The sequence below is a fragment of the Artibeus jamaicensis genome, unplaced genomic scaffold (genome assembly GCF_021234435.1).
Source record: "Artibeus jamaicensis isolate MK-2021 breed Jamaican fruit bat unplaced genomic scaffold, CSHL_Jam_final contig_233, whole genome shotgun sequence".
In the NCBI taxonomy this organism is placed as follows: domain Eukaryota; kingdom Metazoa; phylum Chordata; class Mammalia; order Chiroptera; family Phyllostomidae; genus Artibeus; species Artibeus jamaicensis.
In genome coordinates, this window is record NW_026521486.1 from 65,282,224 (window position 1) to 65,301,266 (window position 19,043).

At 41.7% G+C, this 19,043-nt stretch overlaps 1 protein-coding gene across 5 annotated transcripts in view; it reads right to left on the reverse strand.

The window, feature by feature from the left end:
* Positions 1 to 19,043, reverse strand: part of BEST3 (bestrophin 3) — a 41,729-nt gene that overhangs the window by 8,923 nt on the left and 13,763 nt on the right. For all 5 annotated transcript variants that reach the window (XM_037132177.2, XM_037132173.2, XM_053662289.1 and 2 more), the window contains 5 exons: positions 14,542 to 14,696; positions 13,344 to 13,421; positions 13,090 to 13,242; positions 9,671 to 9,751; positions 7,827 to 7,978 (listed from right to left, as the gene is read on the reverse strand). In XM_037132177.2, coding sequence (XP_036988072.2) covers positions 7,827 to 7,978; positions 9,671 to 9,751; positions 13,090 to 13,242; positions 13,344 to 13,421; positions 14,542 to 14,696 — 619 coding nt within the window. The remainder of the gene's footprint in view (positions 1 to 7,826; positions 7,979 to 9,670; positions 9,752 to 13,089; positions 13,243 to 13,343; positions 13,422 to 14,541; positions 14,697 to 19,043) is intronic.

Sequence of the window (19,043 nt, forward strand, 5' to 3'; positions counted from 1 at the left end):
CAGGTGGAGGTTCTCGGGCTGAGCACGGGCTTTTGGATTAGGACGCTTAGAAAGAGCACACAGTCCGAGCGCATGCCCTCACACCCTCACAATGTGCTTGTGTGATTCGTTTTGTAATTTTCCAGAAGTCTGAAGCCTTCAGTTGCTCCGGATGTAAGTTTTTGTTAGGGTTTTCCAATGCCGTTAAGAGATTTTTGCTTTTTTACTGTTGGCCGTTCTGATCTTCAAGGCAAGATTAAAGGGAGTTGTGAAACTTCAGGTCTTTAATTTCCATGTATCCCATTCCTCAGAAACTTAGCAAGTTGTGCTAATGGATAATTCCAAGTATTTAAAAAATGATAATAATTTTGGAGCAATTTGTGATGGTGTAATGTGAAGAATGGAATGCTTCTTCCACCTCCAGCGAGCTGTGTGTGGCAGGCCAGGCCTGGAACTTACTTGTTGCTTTTTGTTTTAAGTAGAAATTTATTTTCAGCATTGCCGTCTTGAGTTTAAACATCCTAAGTCTGTTTAGGTGAAGTGAAGTTTATCAAGCATAGTGTTTACTTTTGCCCAAATAATACCCATTTTTATTCCAGAGCTTGGGTGTGTTTTCTTGTTGAGCATCTTAGGGACAACTCTGATTTTTTTCAGAAGGTTTTGAAAACCTTGGTTAATAGTGTCTTCATGGTTAAACTAATGAAAAGATGCCTTAATTAAAACAGCAGATCAGATAATGTTTCACATTAGGACAAGAACATACTAATCAAATTAAAATGAAGTCATCTCAGCTGTGTGATGGAAAAGAGTTGAAATAGAAAAGGTTTTTTTCATTGCTCAGTTAATTCATAGAACAGTTTATGAAGTGGACAGTGCTGGCCACACGATAATCAATGCTATTTATTAAATGCTCATTATATTTGTGAAAATAAATATTTTTGTAAATAGAAATTTCTATTTTGGGAGTTTAGTTCAGAGTTTCAACTGGCCTCTTTTCATTCAGAGTGGACATTCTGAAGTTGATTTTTAATATGCCCCTTACAAAGACTGGGAGATAGAAATTCAGCACTTCATGTTGGAAATTACAAAATATAATTTCAAAATGGAGGCTTCTTGGTCCCAGATTGGACAGAGTAAGATGGGCCTCGTTGAAAGTTCCTCTGGGTTCAGACGCAATGAGCGGATGTGGAGAGAACACTGGGTCCCGGCTCACTGGTTGCACAGGCCCCAACCCCCCCCGCCCCTCCCTCCGCCCTCAGCCCCTCCCTCCAGCCCAAGCGCTGAGGCCCCTGCTGGCGAGGAGCCTTGGCTTCCACCCTCATCCTCCCCCGTATTTTCTCTAGGACCTTGCTCTGTCAACCCCCCAGCTCCTGGGTCTTCCTCATCGTCCAGAGGGCTCCTTGTGCTCAGCCTACCCTTTTTCCTTCCTTTGCCAGAGCAAGAAGATTTATCATTTTGTTTCTTCATTACATCTTGCTTCATCTCATAAAGGGTTTGATGTGGCTTATAAAAAAAAGTACATAAAATACAATAATACATAAACTTAGGCTACTCTAGGAAAGCTAGAAAAAAGAACAATGACAAGATGAGACCTAGCAATACATGCCCCCAAGCCCCACAGACTTACTACAGGTGGGCTACAAATTTGATTTTCCACTTTTTAGCAGCCAAATGAAAAGGAGACCATCCTCAATGATAAAACTCACAGTCTGTAAGATAAATAATGTAAGAGTTGCCCAGAAGAGGCAAAGCTTTCTTCTCCCTACTGATGTCTGAGACAAATTTTCCCTGACAAAGGCACGCTGAGCCATACCTCGGACGGTCCTGCAGTAAATGCCAGGAGTCTTCCCAATGGATCTGTCCAGACAAGACCAGGACATTAAGCGAACTCCAGCAGAGATGGTTCGAGAACTTCTGAATGGTGGCAGCAGGGAGGAGGGCAGCTTCTCCTTCCCTTTGAAAAATGCTTATGGTGCTCCCATCCTTAAATGTTCTTAAAAAAATATGCCATTACCCTCAACTCCATGTCTTTTACTGGATACTGTCTAGTCTGACTCTCCCCGCCCATCCAGATTTCTCCAAACAAACAAACAAACAAAAAGTAGTCCATAGATTTTTAATCAATAAAGGAATTATTGTGAGGATAAAACTTTGTGTTATTTTTGTCTCTTAGTAAGCGGAATTGTGGTTATATTTGCTTCACAATGATCCAGAGGCAGGGAGGGTAAAGGTGGGTGGGATTATGGGTAAACCAAGGTTGGCGGTAATTTGATACTCGAAGGTGGGCCCATGGAAGTTTATTATGACTTGTTCTTTACTTTTATATATGTTTAAACTCTTCCACAATAAGACTGTATTTAAGAACTAGTTTTCACGGGCAGTCTTAAAATCCTTACCTCCCAATCATGCCTCAATTTACTGCAATTTAGCTTCTGCTCAATCCTCTCCCTGGTTTCTCATGACCTTAAAATTCAACCTCCTATGGTGTTTTTCAGGCTTTGCATCAAAACTTTGCACCCTTGCCCTCTACAACAAGGGATTCTCTGGGTTCATCTCCTGCGTCCGTACTGACTACTTCTGTACTGACTCTTTAAAGGACTCCTTTTCCTCTGACGACCCTTTAAGTGGCATTGTTCTATCTTTTGTCCTTGACACTGTTTCTGAGTGTTCCCACCCACTTTATGGCTCTACTAAAAACCCATGTACTGATAACACTAAAATGCATCTCCTGCTGGTCATCTGTGAATTTCCCAGAGATGCCTCAAATTCAAAACAAGCATAGGGGAGCTCGTCAATTTTTCCTTTGAGCAGCTCCTACTTTTCTTCTGTCTATTGTCCTTTGTCCATTACCAATCACACAGTTGTTCTCCATTCCCCCTTTCCTGAATCTGCCCCTATACCTTCTCCACTGTCTGCATCCCTTCTAATGCCAACCTAGTTCAGGCCCTTCTCGTCTCCTGTCTAAACTATGCCCACAGCCTGCTTAATGGGTCTCTCTGGCTGGAGTCTTTTCCCTAGCCATCCATCTTTAGCTGGCTGCTAGGCTAACCCATCTAAAACACAAATGTGACTGTGTCATTTCACGGCTTTGGAGAAAGGCTGAAGCTCTTTACCCAGACTATTAAAACTTCTGTAATCAGCCCTTACCTCCCTCTCTGGATTCATGTCTTGGCTCTTTTGCTTTGCGTGTCAAATTGTTACTCTAATAGAGACAGCAGAAAAGTGGCTGCAGGGCCTGGGGTGGGGGTGGGGGATGGGGAGACACTGGTACAAGGATACAGACTTTCAGGTGGGAGATGAATAAGGCCTGAGGATCTAATGAAAACCACAGTGGCTATCACTGATAACACTGTGTTGTATAACTGAGCTTCGCTAAGAGAATTTAAACATTCTCACTCTCCCCTAAAAAAGGTAACTAAATGAGGAGACAGATGTGATAATTAACTAGGCGGGGGAATCCTTTCACAATGTGTATGAATATTAAGTCAGCACAGGTATACTTTAAATATCTTACAGGTTATTTGTCAACAATACATCAATAAAGTTGAAATTTAAAAAATATTACTCTAAAAACATTATCATTCCTTTCTGTCTTGGCTCACATTGGTCTGGAATGTGTCTTTGGCGAAATCCCCTCACTCCTTAACCAGCTCTTAATTCTCATAGATGCATGTTAGACCCCCTCAATTCCAAGAAGCCTTCTCTGATTCATGAAGCCGGGGGAAATGTCTCTTCCTTGTGCTCCCTAAGACTCCAAGCATTTCTCATCTCCCACATTATAACTTGTCTCCTTGTTAAGAGTTTAAGAGACAGTTTTATTTTTTGCCTATCTTGAGCATCTGGCCTTGAACCTACCGTATTATAGGGCTTCAGACTTTTTATTTTGACAAACGAATGAGCACATTCCATATGTGAAGATAAAAGGGAAAACAGGATTGTTAAATCTGTACTGGGGATACAAAAGGAAAAAACTAATTTCAGTAACATATATTTGGTACATATGTAGAAAATAGGGTAATGTTTTGGACGCGTTCCTGAACAGAGAGAACAAAACACCTGCCTCGGAGGAGTTGCCGTGCGATGCGGTCGGCAGTGTGCTGACTGCGCAGGGCGCCGAAGCGGAGTGATTTCTCAGGCTGCCCCTGAGGGGCCCTTCTGCTCAGTTACTGAAGGGTGCTGGCTTGATTTTAGAATTTCTGGGTCATGGGAATTGTCGTTACACACCTGAAATGTTGATATGAAAAGATAGGGGAAATTTGATTTCTGAATTAAATATGCTGGGAACATACACTTTAGACAGAGTAAGAAAACAAGAAAATCTTACTCAGAAGGATTGTATGTATTTATCAAGCAGAAAACATTTTTCTGAAATGTGTGCATCCATATGATGTTGGTACCTGGTCTTTACCTTGATGTGAAGAGCTCAGTGGTTCAGTTATCATCAGCAGAAACACCTGTGCTACATTAATCTTTATTTTTATCTTCCTTTTCACCTGAGCCATGGTTAGATGGGTCACTTAATATTGACCTTGTATTTGGTGAGTGGACAATTCAGTGCTCAGGGAACTATCTTTTCTCATTTGAGAAGACATCTATTGTTTTGCCAGCCTGGAAACCCATTTACCCCTTTCCTGGTAATATTACCCTGATTTTTCTTAAGATATCACCCATTCCATATGGATGATTGGGGCTGACTGCACCCCTTGGTCCAAACATGGACAGGTAAAGCAGCCTTGGCTAATCAGAATACTATGTCTCCCTGCCCATAGTGATTGGTTCAGAAATGAGCATGTTAGCCAAGCTCAGCCAATCACAGCAAATCTAGTACTTCAGTTTTAAGAGCTGAAAAGAGATGTGCTCTTTCCATAGGATTTGCTAAGAAGATAGGTGTATTCCTGCTGTCTGTCATCATGTCATTTTATCATCAAGAGGGGACAACTGCCTGAAAGCTTAACCAGTGGAGAGAAAAGCTGAACTGAGAGACACTAATGGATTGAAGAGGGAATTCCTGGGAACACTGTTTTCCAAATGCCTGTATTCCTGAGGGATCTTTCCTGTACCGTGAGGCTGCCGTTCAATGGTCCTCGATCACACAGAAATTCAAGGTCAAGTGAGCTTTTGCCTAGTGGTTTCTTTGATCACTTGGTCCTAGTGGAGTTCATTTAAATGTCTCATGAAAACCTCCCTTAATAGGCTCTGGCCTTGCTGGGGCCTGTCCCGTCATGCTAGTAAACAGGCCATCTTAATTAGAAGAGTCTCTCTGACCTCTGATGACTTCTCACTGCATTATTCAACGTTGCATTGCCTTATTTTCTCTCAAGCATTTATTGTCTGTGCCAAATTTCTAGGATTATAGTTTAATTTGAGAAACAGCTTAGTTTTGTTTAATCTTTCTGTACCTAAGTTTGATATCCACAATTAAGAGACCTGTAGTAGTGGATAATAATAATTCTCTATAGTTTTATCTGGAGTGTTTTTATGTTTATAATCCTGTTTAATTTTCCCAATAATCTTTTGGGGGTAGGTATTTTCTCTGAGATTTTGTAAAGCCCTAATTCTATGTTTTGATATTTAGAAATAGGAGAAGTGCATATTTTAATACTTGCTAAAGAATGTGAACACTTAATAGGATTGTAAAATTATGATGATTAGGATGAATACGTGTATCAACATAAAAATCTTGAGACCAAAAAAAATCATTTTAACCAGCACACAAAAACAACTAAGTGGACAGTAGCACTCAGAGACCAGATAGAGTCATCACACTAATTCCCTGGTCCCATCACAGGGGCTGGGCTCTCTACCTTTCCAAGGTAGATCTTCAAATACTTTGGATTAATCAGTGATGGGAATGGAGGGGAAGGTTAAAGCATATTTAATTATCTAAAACCAAACTCACAGAAAAGCATCTATTTTCAAAATCGCAAACGTTGCCAGACATTCATGAAACTGCCACTGCAGAAATGCTGAGTAGTGCAAACAACAGGAAATGACTGTTGATAGAGATGGAGCCATTGGCTGGGGTGGATGCGAGCTCCCTGGCTGGAAGAAGCCCTGGACGCAGGGCCCCGGCTCAGCAGTGTCTCTGGAAGTGGAAGCAAGTCTGGCCTGGATCAGGCAACCTTCTCTAAAGTGTTCTTGAGGACAAGGCCAACCTCCTGGCTCCTTGTCTTAATATGTACTACAGCTCCTGAAGTGCTACTTTGTCCTGCTTTTCTTTGGGTCTTGAAGGGCTTTCAGTCTCAGAGGCTCCTTTGGAGGATAAACACTACAAATCACTATTTATGGGGATTAGGAGACATTTGGCTAAGAGCAAAGCCTTGTGGAAATAGGATTGAAGCTAGCTATCCTGATAGGAGTGTTAAACAAAACAAGAAGCTCCACATGAAGACCCTTTGCTAGGTCCCACATCACTACATGGGGTCTTAAATACAATCCCTGCTCTCCTAGAAATGCAACCTTAATCCAGTCCATCAGGAATCAGCTGATCAGCCCCAGTTGGGTGTCCGCCTGACGGGCCCCTGCCATCCCTAAGCAAAGGAACCTTGCAGTCACCAACTTGCTTATTTCCCTGGCATCGCTCCCTTGTTCTTTCTCGGAGCTCTTGTCTGTCTGCTAGATTGGTTGCTGCCTGACTCATGAATCATTGAGTAAAGCCAATAGGATCTTGAAAATATACTCAGATGATTTTTTTAAGCAGTAGGGAAAGAGGAGGGCTGAAAACTGTGGGGGGTGGGAGGGGAAAGAAGGGTCACACATGGCAATTCAGAGTGCTACAGAATCACAAACTTGTTTCACAAATCCGCTCCAAGCTGGCCTCAGGGAACAAGCCACCGTTTTTCCAAAAGTTATAAGGAAAATTACACCAGTTTTTTCTTTTTCTGTAATTTTTGGGAGGTTTATTCTTACTTTTCTAAATTTGTCCATATTCTTTTTAAGTTACTTGGAAACTGTGGCATCTGCCTTCAGCAAATATACTCCAACATCCCTCATATTCACACATTTCTCCAAAATCAAATGCATTATCAGATTTAATAAAATTATTCAAGAACTGTGCATGATTTACTTCAGGCCTTGGCTCATTTATTTAAAGCTTGTTGTGCGCAGGGACAGACTGTTATGTTAAAACCATGGAGCAGAGACTGACTTTTACACTAAACAGTTGGACTGAATTATAATCTTATGGAAGATTTGGTAAAACTCATCTCATTCCTTAAGATTCACTTGTTTCCAAGTAGTCTAATACCACGCCTGCACATGGTACATGCTCAATAAATACTTGTTAAAAAATACATTTAACCCTGGCCAGGTAGCTCAGACAGTTTGAGCAGCATCCCTCTATGCCAAAGTTTCAGGTTCGATCCCCGGTCAGGGCACATACAAGAATCAACCAATGAACGCCTAAATAAGTGGAACAACAAATCAATGTTTCTCTCTCCCCCCCATTTCTCTCTTTCTGAAATCAATAAATTAAAAACCACACTTAATTAAGTGTATTAATTAAATAATAAATGCCAACATAATTAAATAAACTACTGTTCGAATTGCAAGAAAAAAAGAGAATAGTTTCACAAATATTGGAAAAGTTTGCTGTGGTGTAAAAACAATGTACAATGCAAATTACCGCAGAACAAACATACTCCCTCTCACGCCCACACACACACACCATATTTAAACCAGAAACTACATCTCTACTCTCTAACTCCCTAATGCATGTTAATTATATCTGCAATTTATAAGATATTAATAATTAAAAGCTGTAATGAAAGTGACTTCAAGAACAGAGTAAAAACAGATCAGACTTACTTATTTTTTAAATATTGATGATTTTTAAAAAATACACTTACCCCATTTCGACTGTTGAGCCCAGAAATGAGGGTATGCAGTAGTCGGCAGCTGCCAGTGTGTATGGTGGCCGAGCAGCAGAATCGTCCCAGTAGATGTCCTTCTTCATCTTGGGTAAGCTCATGTGCATTTCATCCACAGCTAAAAGAGAGACCTACAATCATTGGGACAGTATTAGAATGATCCAGATGTGAATTGCATAGAGGAAGTTCCACAGGGTGGATGGGATCTGGAGCGGGATGGAACACAGCCTGGTGAGTGAATGTACAGATGTCTCTAGTTCTTATTTGCTGCAACCAGGGCTGCTGCAGAGAGTTGCACATGCCGTTTACTGCATGAGAGCATTTGACTGTGGGGGTAAGTGGGGCTGTGAAACTGGCCAGACTGGGCTCATCGAGCCACGTGCCTCAGAGTGGAGCTGCTTCTTACCTCAAGGCATGAGAAGCAGCTTTTTCTTCTTTGCTCAAAGGTACCATATTGTCTAGTGGTTATCCCAATATCCACCACAAATCAGGTATTGCAGGAAGCCGAAGATTCCCAGTTCCCCATTCTGTTGATTCCATAAACACATTTATACTTGATATCATTTCCTATGGGCCTTGAGCTTTTGTTGGTTTGGAAAAGTATGTCGATATTCTCTACTGCTTGGGGCTATCGTGGGCTCTCCTCTTGACTTTGACCAACTGATGCATGATGCATCCTCTGGGAATTCAATCTTTACTGAGTGAATCGCTTAAGCATTATGCTTTCTCCCTAGCAGATTGACAGTGCGATTACTGAGAGAGGTAAAGGAGAGGATGTGACCACCAGATGACCCAGGAGCTGGACCAGGGCATCTGGAAACTCCTCACCCTGCTCCCCATCCTTGGAATGTGTGTTCTGGTCATAGAGGGAGCCATTTTCAAGGATGCAGGGTTGAGAGAGCAAAGGGTTCTTGAGACGATTAGGATGATGTACATGACTGAACCCAGCCAGTCAAGGCCTCTGGATAAACTTCTGATCGGGTGTGGAGATCTACTCCGTCTCGTGGTCGCCTCAGACAAGCCTTGCAGGTAAGTGTTCCCCCTTGCTTATTAAACCTGCCACCTACCAAGCTGGAGTGGCTTGCCTTTTTTTCCCAGTCTCTCATTGTCCTCCCTCAACCCCTTGCCCACGACATGTACAGGGGCCAGTTTGTGAACCAACAGTGACCAATGGTGAAATGTTTGAACCTGTTCAAGAGCTGAGTGAGGGCTTGAAACAAATAGATAAGTGGAAGGTTTTTTCGCAGTCCATGGTCCTCAGGGTAGAGAATGGCCTGAGGAGAGTTTTGCCTAAAAGGAAAATTATCTCATGCTAGTTCATCCTGAAATAATGCCTCAGGGTAAGGGCCCTGAGGTCTTTTGGTGCAATTCAGGCCGATCTGAGATGCAGGCCTGCGCAGCCCATGTTCCCAGGGTCCAGGCTGATGGGCATCTGACTGCTGGGACCTACACGGTAGGAGTTTGGGAACTCACATCGGGTCGTGTCTGGCTGCCACTTTATGTCACTGTTAACCTCTCTGGGTGGCAATAGGAAACAGATTAAAGAATGAATTAAAATTTTGTTCTGTATAACACTAGTAATAAAACTTACAAAGGAGACTGGCTTGAAATTCTACTTAAAAGAGGATAAATTTCACTGGGACTGAGATCTGGGACCTGTGAGGCTCCAAAGGGCCCTTAGACAACACACTGAAGGGCCAAACCTCCTTCACTGGTGGTTAAAGCTCTGAAGTTCAGGGCCCTGTGGTCAGAGTCTGTTTAGATTTAAAACATCAGAAGTAACACATTATTAATGTTTGTAAATGGAAAAAAGCTCATCTCACCTGCAAATTTCTGTCAATGCACCAGTTAGTTTCAAAATCATCATCATCTTCTCCAAAAGGGTTGATAAGCTGCTCAGCCACCTGCAGTGGAGAACACAGAGTAAGTCAGTCACGATGCTTGTGAAGACTAAGAATGAAGGTCAAAGATGATTCCTGTTTGACTCTCTGCTTTCTTTTGTCACTTTTATAATATGAAGCCTAGAGAGGAGTGGGTTGTTCTATATACACAGATACATGTATTTATCAGCAAATGAGACTTGACTCTCAGACCATGAGTGATGCACCTGCACGGGCAGGCTCCCCAAGAGATCTATTGAGCTGGTGACAATGCAGGCCCTTTGCAAAGCCCGTTTAGGGGTCAGATAACTGATTTGCAAGCACAGATCAAACCAGTGGCTATTGAAGGAGTGCTGACAATGTGCGAGGCAGGCGCTAGGCATGGTGAGGGGCACATGTGGTCTGTGCTCTTAAGGAATTTACAAAGGCCCAGGTGACAAGTCAAAATGTACACCTGGGAAAGGTTGAGACAGCAAAGAAAGAGTTAAATCACAATTAAAGAAAATAATACAAGGAGCTTTCATAATTATTGGACATAACTGTTACATAAATGAGTCAAAGAGCTAGTAAGTCATACAGCTGGCATTTGTCTGTCTTAGTTTTACCCTAAAGGGTTTACTATTGACTAGTAGTTTTCCCACTGGGAAAAGGTTAGGTGCCTTCTCATCATTTTCCTTCTAATAGTTGGTCAGCGTTATATGTGCTCACCGTGCTCCTGATTGAATAGCCTTCTTGATGAGAGATTTAATGCCAATATGACTCACCCATTGTTCTCATTTTTTAGTAATTCCCTTTGATTTTTACTCTCTGGGTGTGTGGGTATGTAATTTATCATTGGGCCTAGATGGGAAAAAACTTACGAGTATATAAAAGAAAGGCATCATTGATTAGTAGTTTCCAGAAAAGCTACCTACTTGCTTTTTAGGATTTAAGTCTAACCACTTAGAGCAGCTGTTCTCAACCTTGGCTGAACATCAAACTCACCTGTGGAGCTTTTAAAATAAGTGATGCCTGGGTCTCTCCCCCAGAAATTCTGATTTAAAGGGTGTGAGGCTGAACCCGGGTGGCAGTGTTGGGTAGATTTTACCTGTGGCCAGGGTTCAGAACCACCATCTCCCTCATTCTGAGGGACAGCCCTAGACAAGGCCTGAGCCAGTCAGCCTCACACGGTATCCACATCCAAGTCTTTTACTGTAAGTTCCAAGGGGCTACCTACCCTTTCTCCTTAAATTACATGGGCCACTGGGTGGGTCTTGAAAATATGTTTGTTATATCCAGAACTTCTTTTTATGGGATCAGTCCTACACTCAACTACCAAAATGACATCTGTCTCTGAATAAACTCTCGCACAAAGACACGTTGTACTTTCTTAGTAAAAACTGGAGGCTCCATTTCTAGCAAATAACTGAATAATATACTCTTCATAAGGTTAGATAGATTTTCTACACTTTGGAAAGACTTAAAAATATTAGAATGGTCAAGATAAAACAGCTGTTCAGAAATTGAGATGCAGTCTGTGGTGAAAAAGCCTAGTTGTCCATCTGTTAATGGAGCTAAGGTTGTCTTCCCATATTTTTCTTTAAAAGTACTTTGTACATGGAAAGAACATTATTTTAGAGGGCATGTCAGAGGGCAGGAGCCAACTGCTCCCTGCAAGGTGCCCGAGCCCCTCACACGGACACAAAGCAAACACTGAAAAGCTCAGCATGACTTGGAAAAACCAATGAAACACCAGGATGATTAAGCATTTGGGCCAATTTGGGTGATTTTTCTCTTTACAAAAATAGAATCCACTCTTTGCTCTAACGGGAAATGGGAGTGATTGGTCTCTCTTGCTCTTTCTCTGTCCTAATTGGGTAAAAAATAATTAAGAATTATTGTCATCTGGTTAAAAATGTTTGTGCTATTTGTAAAGGATATGCCTTTACTCTTCAAAGTATAAGTTGAAATGCCGATGTAATTTATTTTTTCTGGTTGAGATTCAAAGCAACAAAAATGAAGGACCTGCAGGGACATGCTGCTGCCACCTGGAAGCCCTGCTGGCTCACTCCAGCTGATGCGGCCGCTTGGGGGGTCGGCCATTTGGAAATTCCATGTTATTAATGTCCTCTTCATGCTGTCATTGGATTTCAATTAGCCTAATGTAGCCAAAGTCTCCAGTATTTTTTAATCACATACTGTACTTCTCTTTTGGAAGTTCCCAAAAGAGATGGAAGAATCGGACCTCTGATATTTACATACACCTAAGGGAGAGGTAAAAGGAGGTGGTGGTGGGAATAAATAAAATTTCACACCAACGATTGGACAAGTTGTCCTTACTGTTCTAACCTGGTTTTAATTTACTGGCAAACCAGATGCTGTCATTAGTTCTGGTGTTTCTGGTTTTCATTTCAATGAACTTTTCTTTGTTTCTTCCTTTCTTCTTCCTTTCCTTTCTTCTTCCTTCCCTTCCCTTCCCTTCCCTTCCCTTCCCTTCCCTTCCCTTCCCTTCCCTTCCCTTCCCTTCCTTCCCTTCCTTCCCTTCCCTTCCCTTCCTTCCCTTCCCTTCCCTTCCCTTCCCTTCCTTCCTTCCCTTCCCTTCCTTCCCTTCCCTTCCCTTCCCTTCCCTCCCCTTCCCTTCCCTTCCCTTCCCTTCCCTTCCCTTCCCTTCCCTTCCCTTCCCTTCCCTTCCCTTCCCTTTCCATTTTTAGAAAGAGGGGGAGAGAAACATCGGGGACTGAACCTGCAACTCAGGCATGTGCCCAGACCAGGAACCAAACCAGTGACCCCTCACTTTGCGAATGACACCCAACCCACTGAGCCACACTGGCCAGGGCTTGATGAATTCTTTTCTGAGTCTGAATTCTGGTTTTCAAAATGGGATGCAGTTAGTGTTGTGGAACAGCTAATGGGATTTCAGGGAACTGCAGCTAACTATGTACAGAGTTGAGAAGAACCACAGTAATAATACAATATTAATGCTTACGTCTAATATACAAAACTTCTTATTTACTCTCTTTTACTGCCTAGTTGCTTATTGTGGTATAAAATATCAGTGCAGGTAGAGTTATTACTTTACTTACATTATTGTAATCCTCATGGGAGCGCACAAAGACTTAAAAAAATCAATAGCTGTAAAACAATCTTCTTATCTCTTTGCAAAAATGAGCTGTTCTGTTGCTGCAATATGGGGCTCACCCACATCCCTGTCACTTTAATCCCCAGTTAAAAAGTAATAACATCTCTGAGCTATTAAATATTAAATCTACCTGTGACTCACTCAGAAATGATTTGCAAGACTCAGTAAAGGACCCACGTGCAGAGTCTGAACATGACAGTGATTACATACAGAGGGGGTCTCATGGCACTGGGACTGGTGTTACCTTGAGCCATCCTGCATAGAAGAAGAATTGTAGAAGAGTAAAGATTGGAATGTAAAGATCTAAGTCATGCCCCGCGTAGCCTACGGTGGGATCCAAAAACTGGCGTCCAATCAGGCACGCAAAGAAGAAGGTGTAGACGGCCAGAGTGACAACCTGGAACAGAGAGAAACCCAGTGAGAGCGAGGCACTGGCCGCCCCAGCAAGTGCAGCAGTGGGTGTGCAGAAACAAAAGTCACGTGCACGGTATTCCATACCTGGGTGTAAACCAGCGGGATCCCAACCCAGTCGTAACCAAACAAGAGGCTGCACCAAGATCGGTACCGGTTCATTTCCTAAGCCAGAAACAGATAAAACATGATTTACTGAAGTGATGGGTGTGGTGGGACTAGGAATGTGGCCGTGGCTTTTATGACTATGTTGGTGAAATGATGGGACTGCCTTGTAAGGCTCACACATTGGTTCTGAAGGCCACTGCAAAGGAAAATTCTGAAAATAACAAGCAATGAATGCCATTTGAAAATGTACAAAAAGAAGTACACCTGAAGATAGATAGATAGATAGATAGATAGATAGATAGATAGATAGATAGATAGATAAGTCAAGACTTTATAGAAGTATCTCCTACCAAATTCATAATTTCCCACATGACATTGGTCTGAAGTGGTGATGGGAAGGCAGTGGTTAATGTTTTAAATAAGTCATTTCTAGCCATTTTGGTAAATTATGTGGAGATGGAATATTTTTGTTGTTTCTCTCTTTTGAAAACATGCTTACTATAGATCTTAGAAAAAAGAAATCCATCCTAACCCTCATCCCCCCCAAATGAGATGCTTATAATTAACAGAAAATCTATCTTCCTTCAGAGCAGGAAGGACTGATACCCATTGATTTTTTTCCCCACTACTGCACATAAATTATTACCTGAGACTGGGAAGAAGAGTTCACACTCATTTGGGAGCTATTTTAAAATCCTTCACTTCTCTTAGGCTGATCCAGACAGGAGACTACCATGGCACAAACCCCTCTAGCCCTCACATTAATTTGTTTCTCAGGTGAATTTAGCATTATTTTATTGAATAAAAACGCAGTTTTATTTTCTGGAGCATCTGAAAAGCTGGCCTAACCTTGAAATATTCCAGTTTGGGGAAGAGACTTGGGGAGGCCCTGGAGCCAGGGATGCACCAGATCCTGCAGAGCCCTCGCAGGCATGGCGAGTCAGTGAAGGGACACTTTCTTACAGAGCCTATTACAAGCCTAATTTCTGTTTCATCCAGAGCTTCCAAGCAACTACTGCCAATCAGCCTGAATCAGAACTTGTGTGCGGTGCTGGTCCTGCATGTTGAGGGCTCTGAATGAAACAAAACGGATTCATCCTGGTCCAACTGTCGCATCCAGGTCTTTGTTAGTCTCAATGATTAGCAAATTTTCTTTTGGCAATTTTGATGTACTTACAGTCATCAATGATTGCAGATCAACACTGTCTCTGATTCTACCTTCCTTCCGGGCTTTAGCGGCCAGATTTCCAAACCAGATGAATGGAACCCAGTATTTCAGGTGAGGAGATTTGAGATGGTCAAATAATTTTCTTTCATCTGCTGTCATAAAGCCTTTACACAAAATAAAAATTGCTGGATTATACAGACTTAGTTACAGCACAAGAATCCAAAAGGCCCAAACGAATATTAATGGGGACAGGGAGTCTCATCTTCCAAGCCACAGTTTCCCTCTCTGAAGGAAATCACTACGACCCCTTTGTTGTGTATCTTTCCAGAGAAATACCATAAATTTCATACAGGCCTAATTTTTTAAAACACAAAGGGCTTTATACTACATACTTATGTACCATTTGCTTCTATTATCAGTTATATCTTGGAGATATTATTTGTTACTGTATAGAAAGCAGTATCATTCTCTTTAATGGATGCATCCTACTTAATTGTATACAATATTTATTTAACTAGTCCCCTTTTGAATAGATATTTAGGTAATTTAAAATTTTTTGTTATTAAAAGTAATGCTGCCATGACTATCCTTGTACTTACTTATCCCTTTGACTTGAAAAAAATATATTTTATGAATTATGCTATCACAGTTGTCCCATTTTTTTTCTCCCCTTTATTCCCCTCTGCCTTACAACCCTCCTCCCACCAGCATCTCCCCTCCTTAGTTTATGTCCATGGGTTGTACATATAAGTCTTTTGGCTTGCCCATTTCCTATACTACTCTTAATCTCCCCCTGTCTATTTTGTACCGACCACTTATGCTTCTTATTCCCTGTACCCTTTCCCCCATTCTCCCCCTCCCCCACTGATAACCCTCCATGTGATCTCCATTTCTGTGATTGTGTTCCTGTTCTAGATGTTTGCTTAGTTTGTTTTTGTTTTTGGTTTATTTAGGTTCAGCTGTTGATAGTTGTGAGCTTGTTGTCATTTTACTGTTCATAGTTTTGATCTTCCTCCTTTTCTTAGCTAAGTCCCTTTAACATTTCATACAGTAAGGGCTTGGTGATGATGAACTCCTTTAGTTATTTCTTGGCTGGGAAGTTCTTTATCTGCCCTTCCATTCTAAATGATATCTTTGCTGGATATCTTGGATCTAGGTCCTTGCCTTTCATGATTTTGAATACTTTTTTCTAGGCCCTACTTACCTGTAATGTTTCTTTCGAGAAATCAGCTGACAGTTTTATGGGAACTCTTTTGTAAATAACTGTCTCCTTTTCTCTTGCTGCTTTTAAGATTCTCTCCTTATCTTTGACCTTGGCTAATGTAATTATGATGTGCCTTGGTGTGTGCTTCCTTGGGTCCAACTTTTTTTTTTAAATTAATTAATTAATTAATTTTTAAATTGATTATGCCATTACAGTTGATTCTATTCCCCCCTTCATTCCCCTCCACCCTGCACACCCCTCCCCCACCATTCCCCCCTTTAGTTTATGACCACGTGTTTTAAGTTCTTTAGATTCTATATCTCCCCTACTATTCTTGCCCTCCCTCCTATCTATTTTCTACCTACCATCTATGCTACTTATTTTCTTTTTTTAAAAAATTTTTCCTGTGCTTTTTTTTTTAAAGATTTTATTTATTTATCTTTTAGAGGGGAAGGGAAGGAGAGAGGGAGAGAAACATCAATGTATGGTTGTCCTTCATGCGTCCCCTGCTGGGAATTGGCCTGCAGGGAACTGGTCTGCAACCCAGGCATGTGCCCTGACTGGGAATCAAACCGCGATTGTCTGGTTCGCAGGCCCGTGCTCAATCCACTGAGCTACACCAGCCAGGGCTCTATGCTACTTATTTTCTGTACCTTCTCCCCCCTTCTCCTCCTCCCACTCCCCTGTTGCTAACCCTCCATGTGATCTTCATTTCTATGATTCTGCTCCTGATCTAGCTATCCTTTTAGTTTGCTTTTGTTTTAGGTGTGGTCGTTAATAACTGTGAGTTTGCTGTCCTTTCACTGTTCATCTTTTTTATCTTTTTTCTTAGGTAAGTCCCTGTAACATTTCATATAATAAGCGCTTGGTGATGATGAACTCCTTGAATTTGATCTTACCTGAGAAGCACTTTATCTGCCCTTCCATTCTAAATGACAGCTTTGCTGGATAGAGCAATCTTGGATGTAGGTCTTTGGATTTCATTACTTGGAATACTTCTTTCCAGCCCTTTCTTGCCCATAAGGTCTCTTTTGAGAAATCCACTGACAGTCTGATGGGAACTCCTTTGTAGGTGACTGTCCCCTTATTTCTTGCTGCTTCTAGGATTCTCTCTTTCATTTTAATCTTGGCTAATGTAATGATGATGTGCCTTGGTGTGTTCCTTCTTGGGTCCAACTTCTTTGGGACTCTGAGCTTCCTGGCCTTCCTAGAAGTTTATTTGCTTTGCCAGATTAGGGAAGTTCTCCTTCATTATGTTTTCAAATAGGTTTTCAATTTTTTGCTCTTCCTCTTCTTCTGGCACCCCTATGATTTGGATGTTGAACGCTTAAAGTTGTCCCAGAGGTTCCTAATCCTCTCCTCATTTTTTTTGCATTCTTGTTTCTTCATTCTGTTCTGGTTGTATGTTTATTTCTTCCTTCTACGCCAAATTGTTGATTTAAGTCCTGGTTTCCTTCCCTTCACTGTTGGTTTCCTGTATATTTTTCTTTATTTTACTTTGCATAGCCTTCACTTTTTCCTCTCACAAAATAGATCATTCTATTTTGTGATCCTACTCAGCCATTTCTCTGAGCATCCTGATTACCAATGTTTTGAACTCTGCATCCGATAGGTTGGCTGTCTCTTCACTGCTTAGTTCTATTTTCAGAGCTTTGATCTATTCTTTCCTTTGGGCAATATTTCTTTGTTTTGGTGCAGTTGTTACATTGTAAGGGGTGGAGCCTTAGGTATTTGCCAGGTTGGGGCTACCCACATTGTTGCATTGTGGTGCTGTATGTGGGGACTGGGTCTGAGAGGGAACAGTACCTCTTGCTGGGCTCCAGGCCAGCTTTCAGTAACATCCCCCACTACCCACAAGCAAATTGGACCCTTCTGGTGCTGATTACCAGGTGGGTGGCTTTGTTTATGTTCTAGGACCCTGTGGATCTCTCTAATGAACTCTTCTGTGAGGCTGGGAGTTTCTCCTGATGCTGCAACCCCCACAGATTTTTACAGCCAGAGGTTTTGAGGCTTTATTTCCTTATGCTGGAACCCTGGGTCGTGTGATCCGTCTTACTCCCCAGTTGTTCCTCCTGGTTTATCTGCATATGAATGTGGGACCCTGGGTCCTCCAGCCGCAGCCTTGCTGGGGAGTCCTCTCTGCTCTGGCCGCCTGTCCTCCCCTCCTGCCAGTCTGAACGAATGTTTCTTCTTCAGTCCCCTGCCTGTCAGACCCCATACAATTTTGATTTTCTGGAAGTTCTGGTTATTTTTTGTTTTCAAATTTGTTGTTGTCCTTCTTTTGGTTGTGCAAGGAAGCAAAGTATATCTACCTATGCCTCATCTTGGCTGGAAGTTTATCCCTTTGACTTAAGTGGGCTTTTAAATATTCATTATGGTTTAGTATAAATTAAATTATACTTAATTAAGTATATAATTTAATTAGTATATAATTAAAGTTTAATCTCCTGAATTAAATTTTATTTCTAAAACCAATATCTTGTGAGATAATAATTTTGAGCTACTTTCATCTTAGAAATGCAATTTATTTATTTATGAAGTTCTGATAACATGGTAGATAAAAATCTACTTTTGCCCTAATGTAACATATTTTTTATCCTTAAACATCTTAATTAGCTTATGAATCTGGCCATCCTGTTTGAAGACTGAGTTTTAATTAAGAGGTGTTATTATAGTACAAAGAAGTCAAAGGAGAAGCGATTCTCATGTTGAGAGGCACCAATTCATAGAGCTTCAAAGTGACCTAGATTTTTGATACAACCTGGGCCAGTGTGTTTGAGAGTGAGGTCCACAGATTGTGGGCATGGGACTCACATGTGACACCTAGACCTGGAGGGGCTAGGCCCCACCCTCACCTACTAAGCCACTCAACAGGGCAGGACTTCTGGACCTAGGCCTGCACCTTAGAGTCTCAAGTGGCTACATGAGTATTTTGGGAAATACTGAGGCATTGGCCTTATTCCCAGAGACAGATTCAACTGATGTAGAGTGAGGCCCAGGTATCAGCCTTTCAATCTTTGGTGACTGAATGGAAGTGGGTTCAGGAAGCTGCGTGTTTATCGAGCTTTGCAAGAAATTCTGACTTACAGCAATGTTTGAAAACCCCTGCCTCACTGACCGAAGATTCTGTTTATTTGTACTTGAAATAAAGAGTAACAACTACAAAGCCAATATCTACCAATGGGAGACTGGTTTTAGATAATAGTTGGGTTGTGTTAGCTGAGAAGGGCTCTGCCTGCACCTGGGGCATTAGGTTCCCTCCAAGGTCAGAAATAAAAACAAGCCTGATGATTCTCTTCCTGTTCCT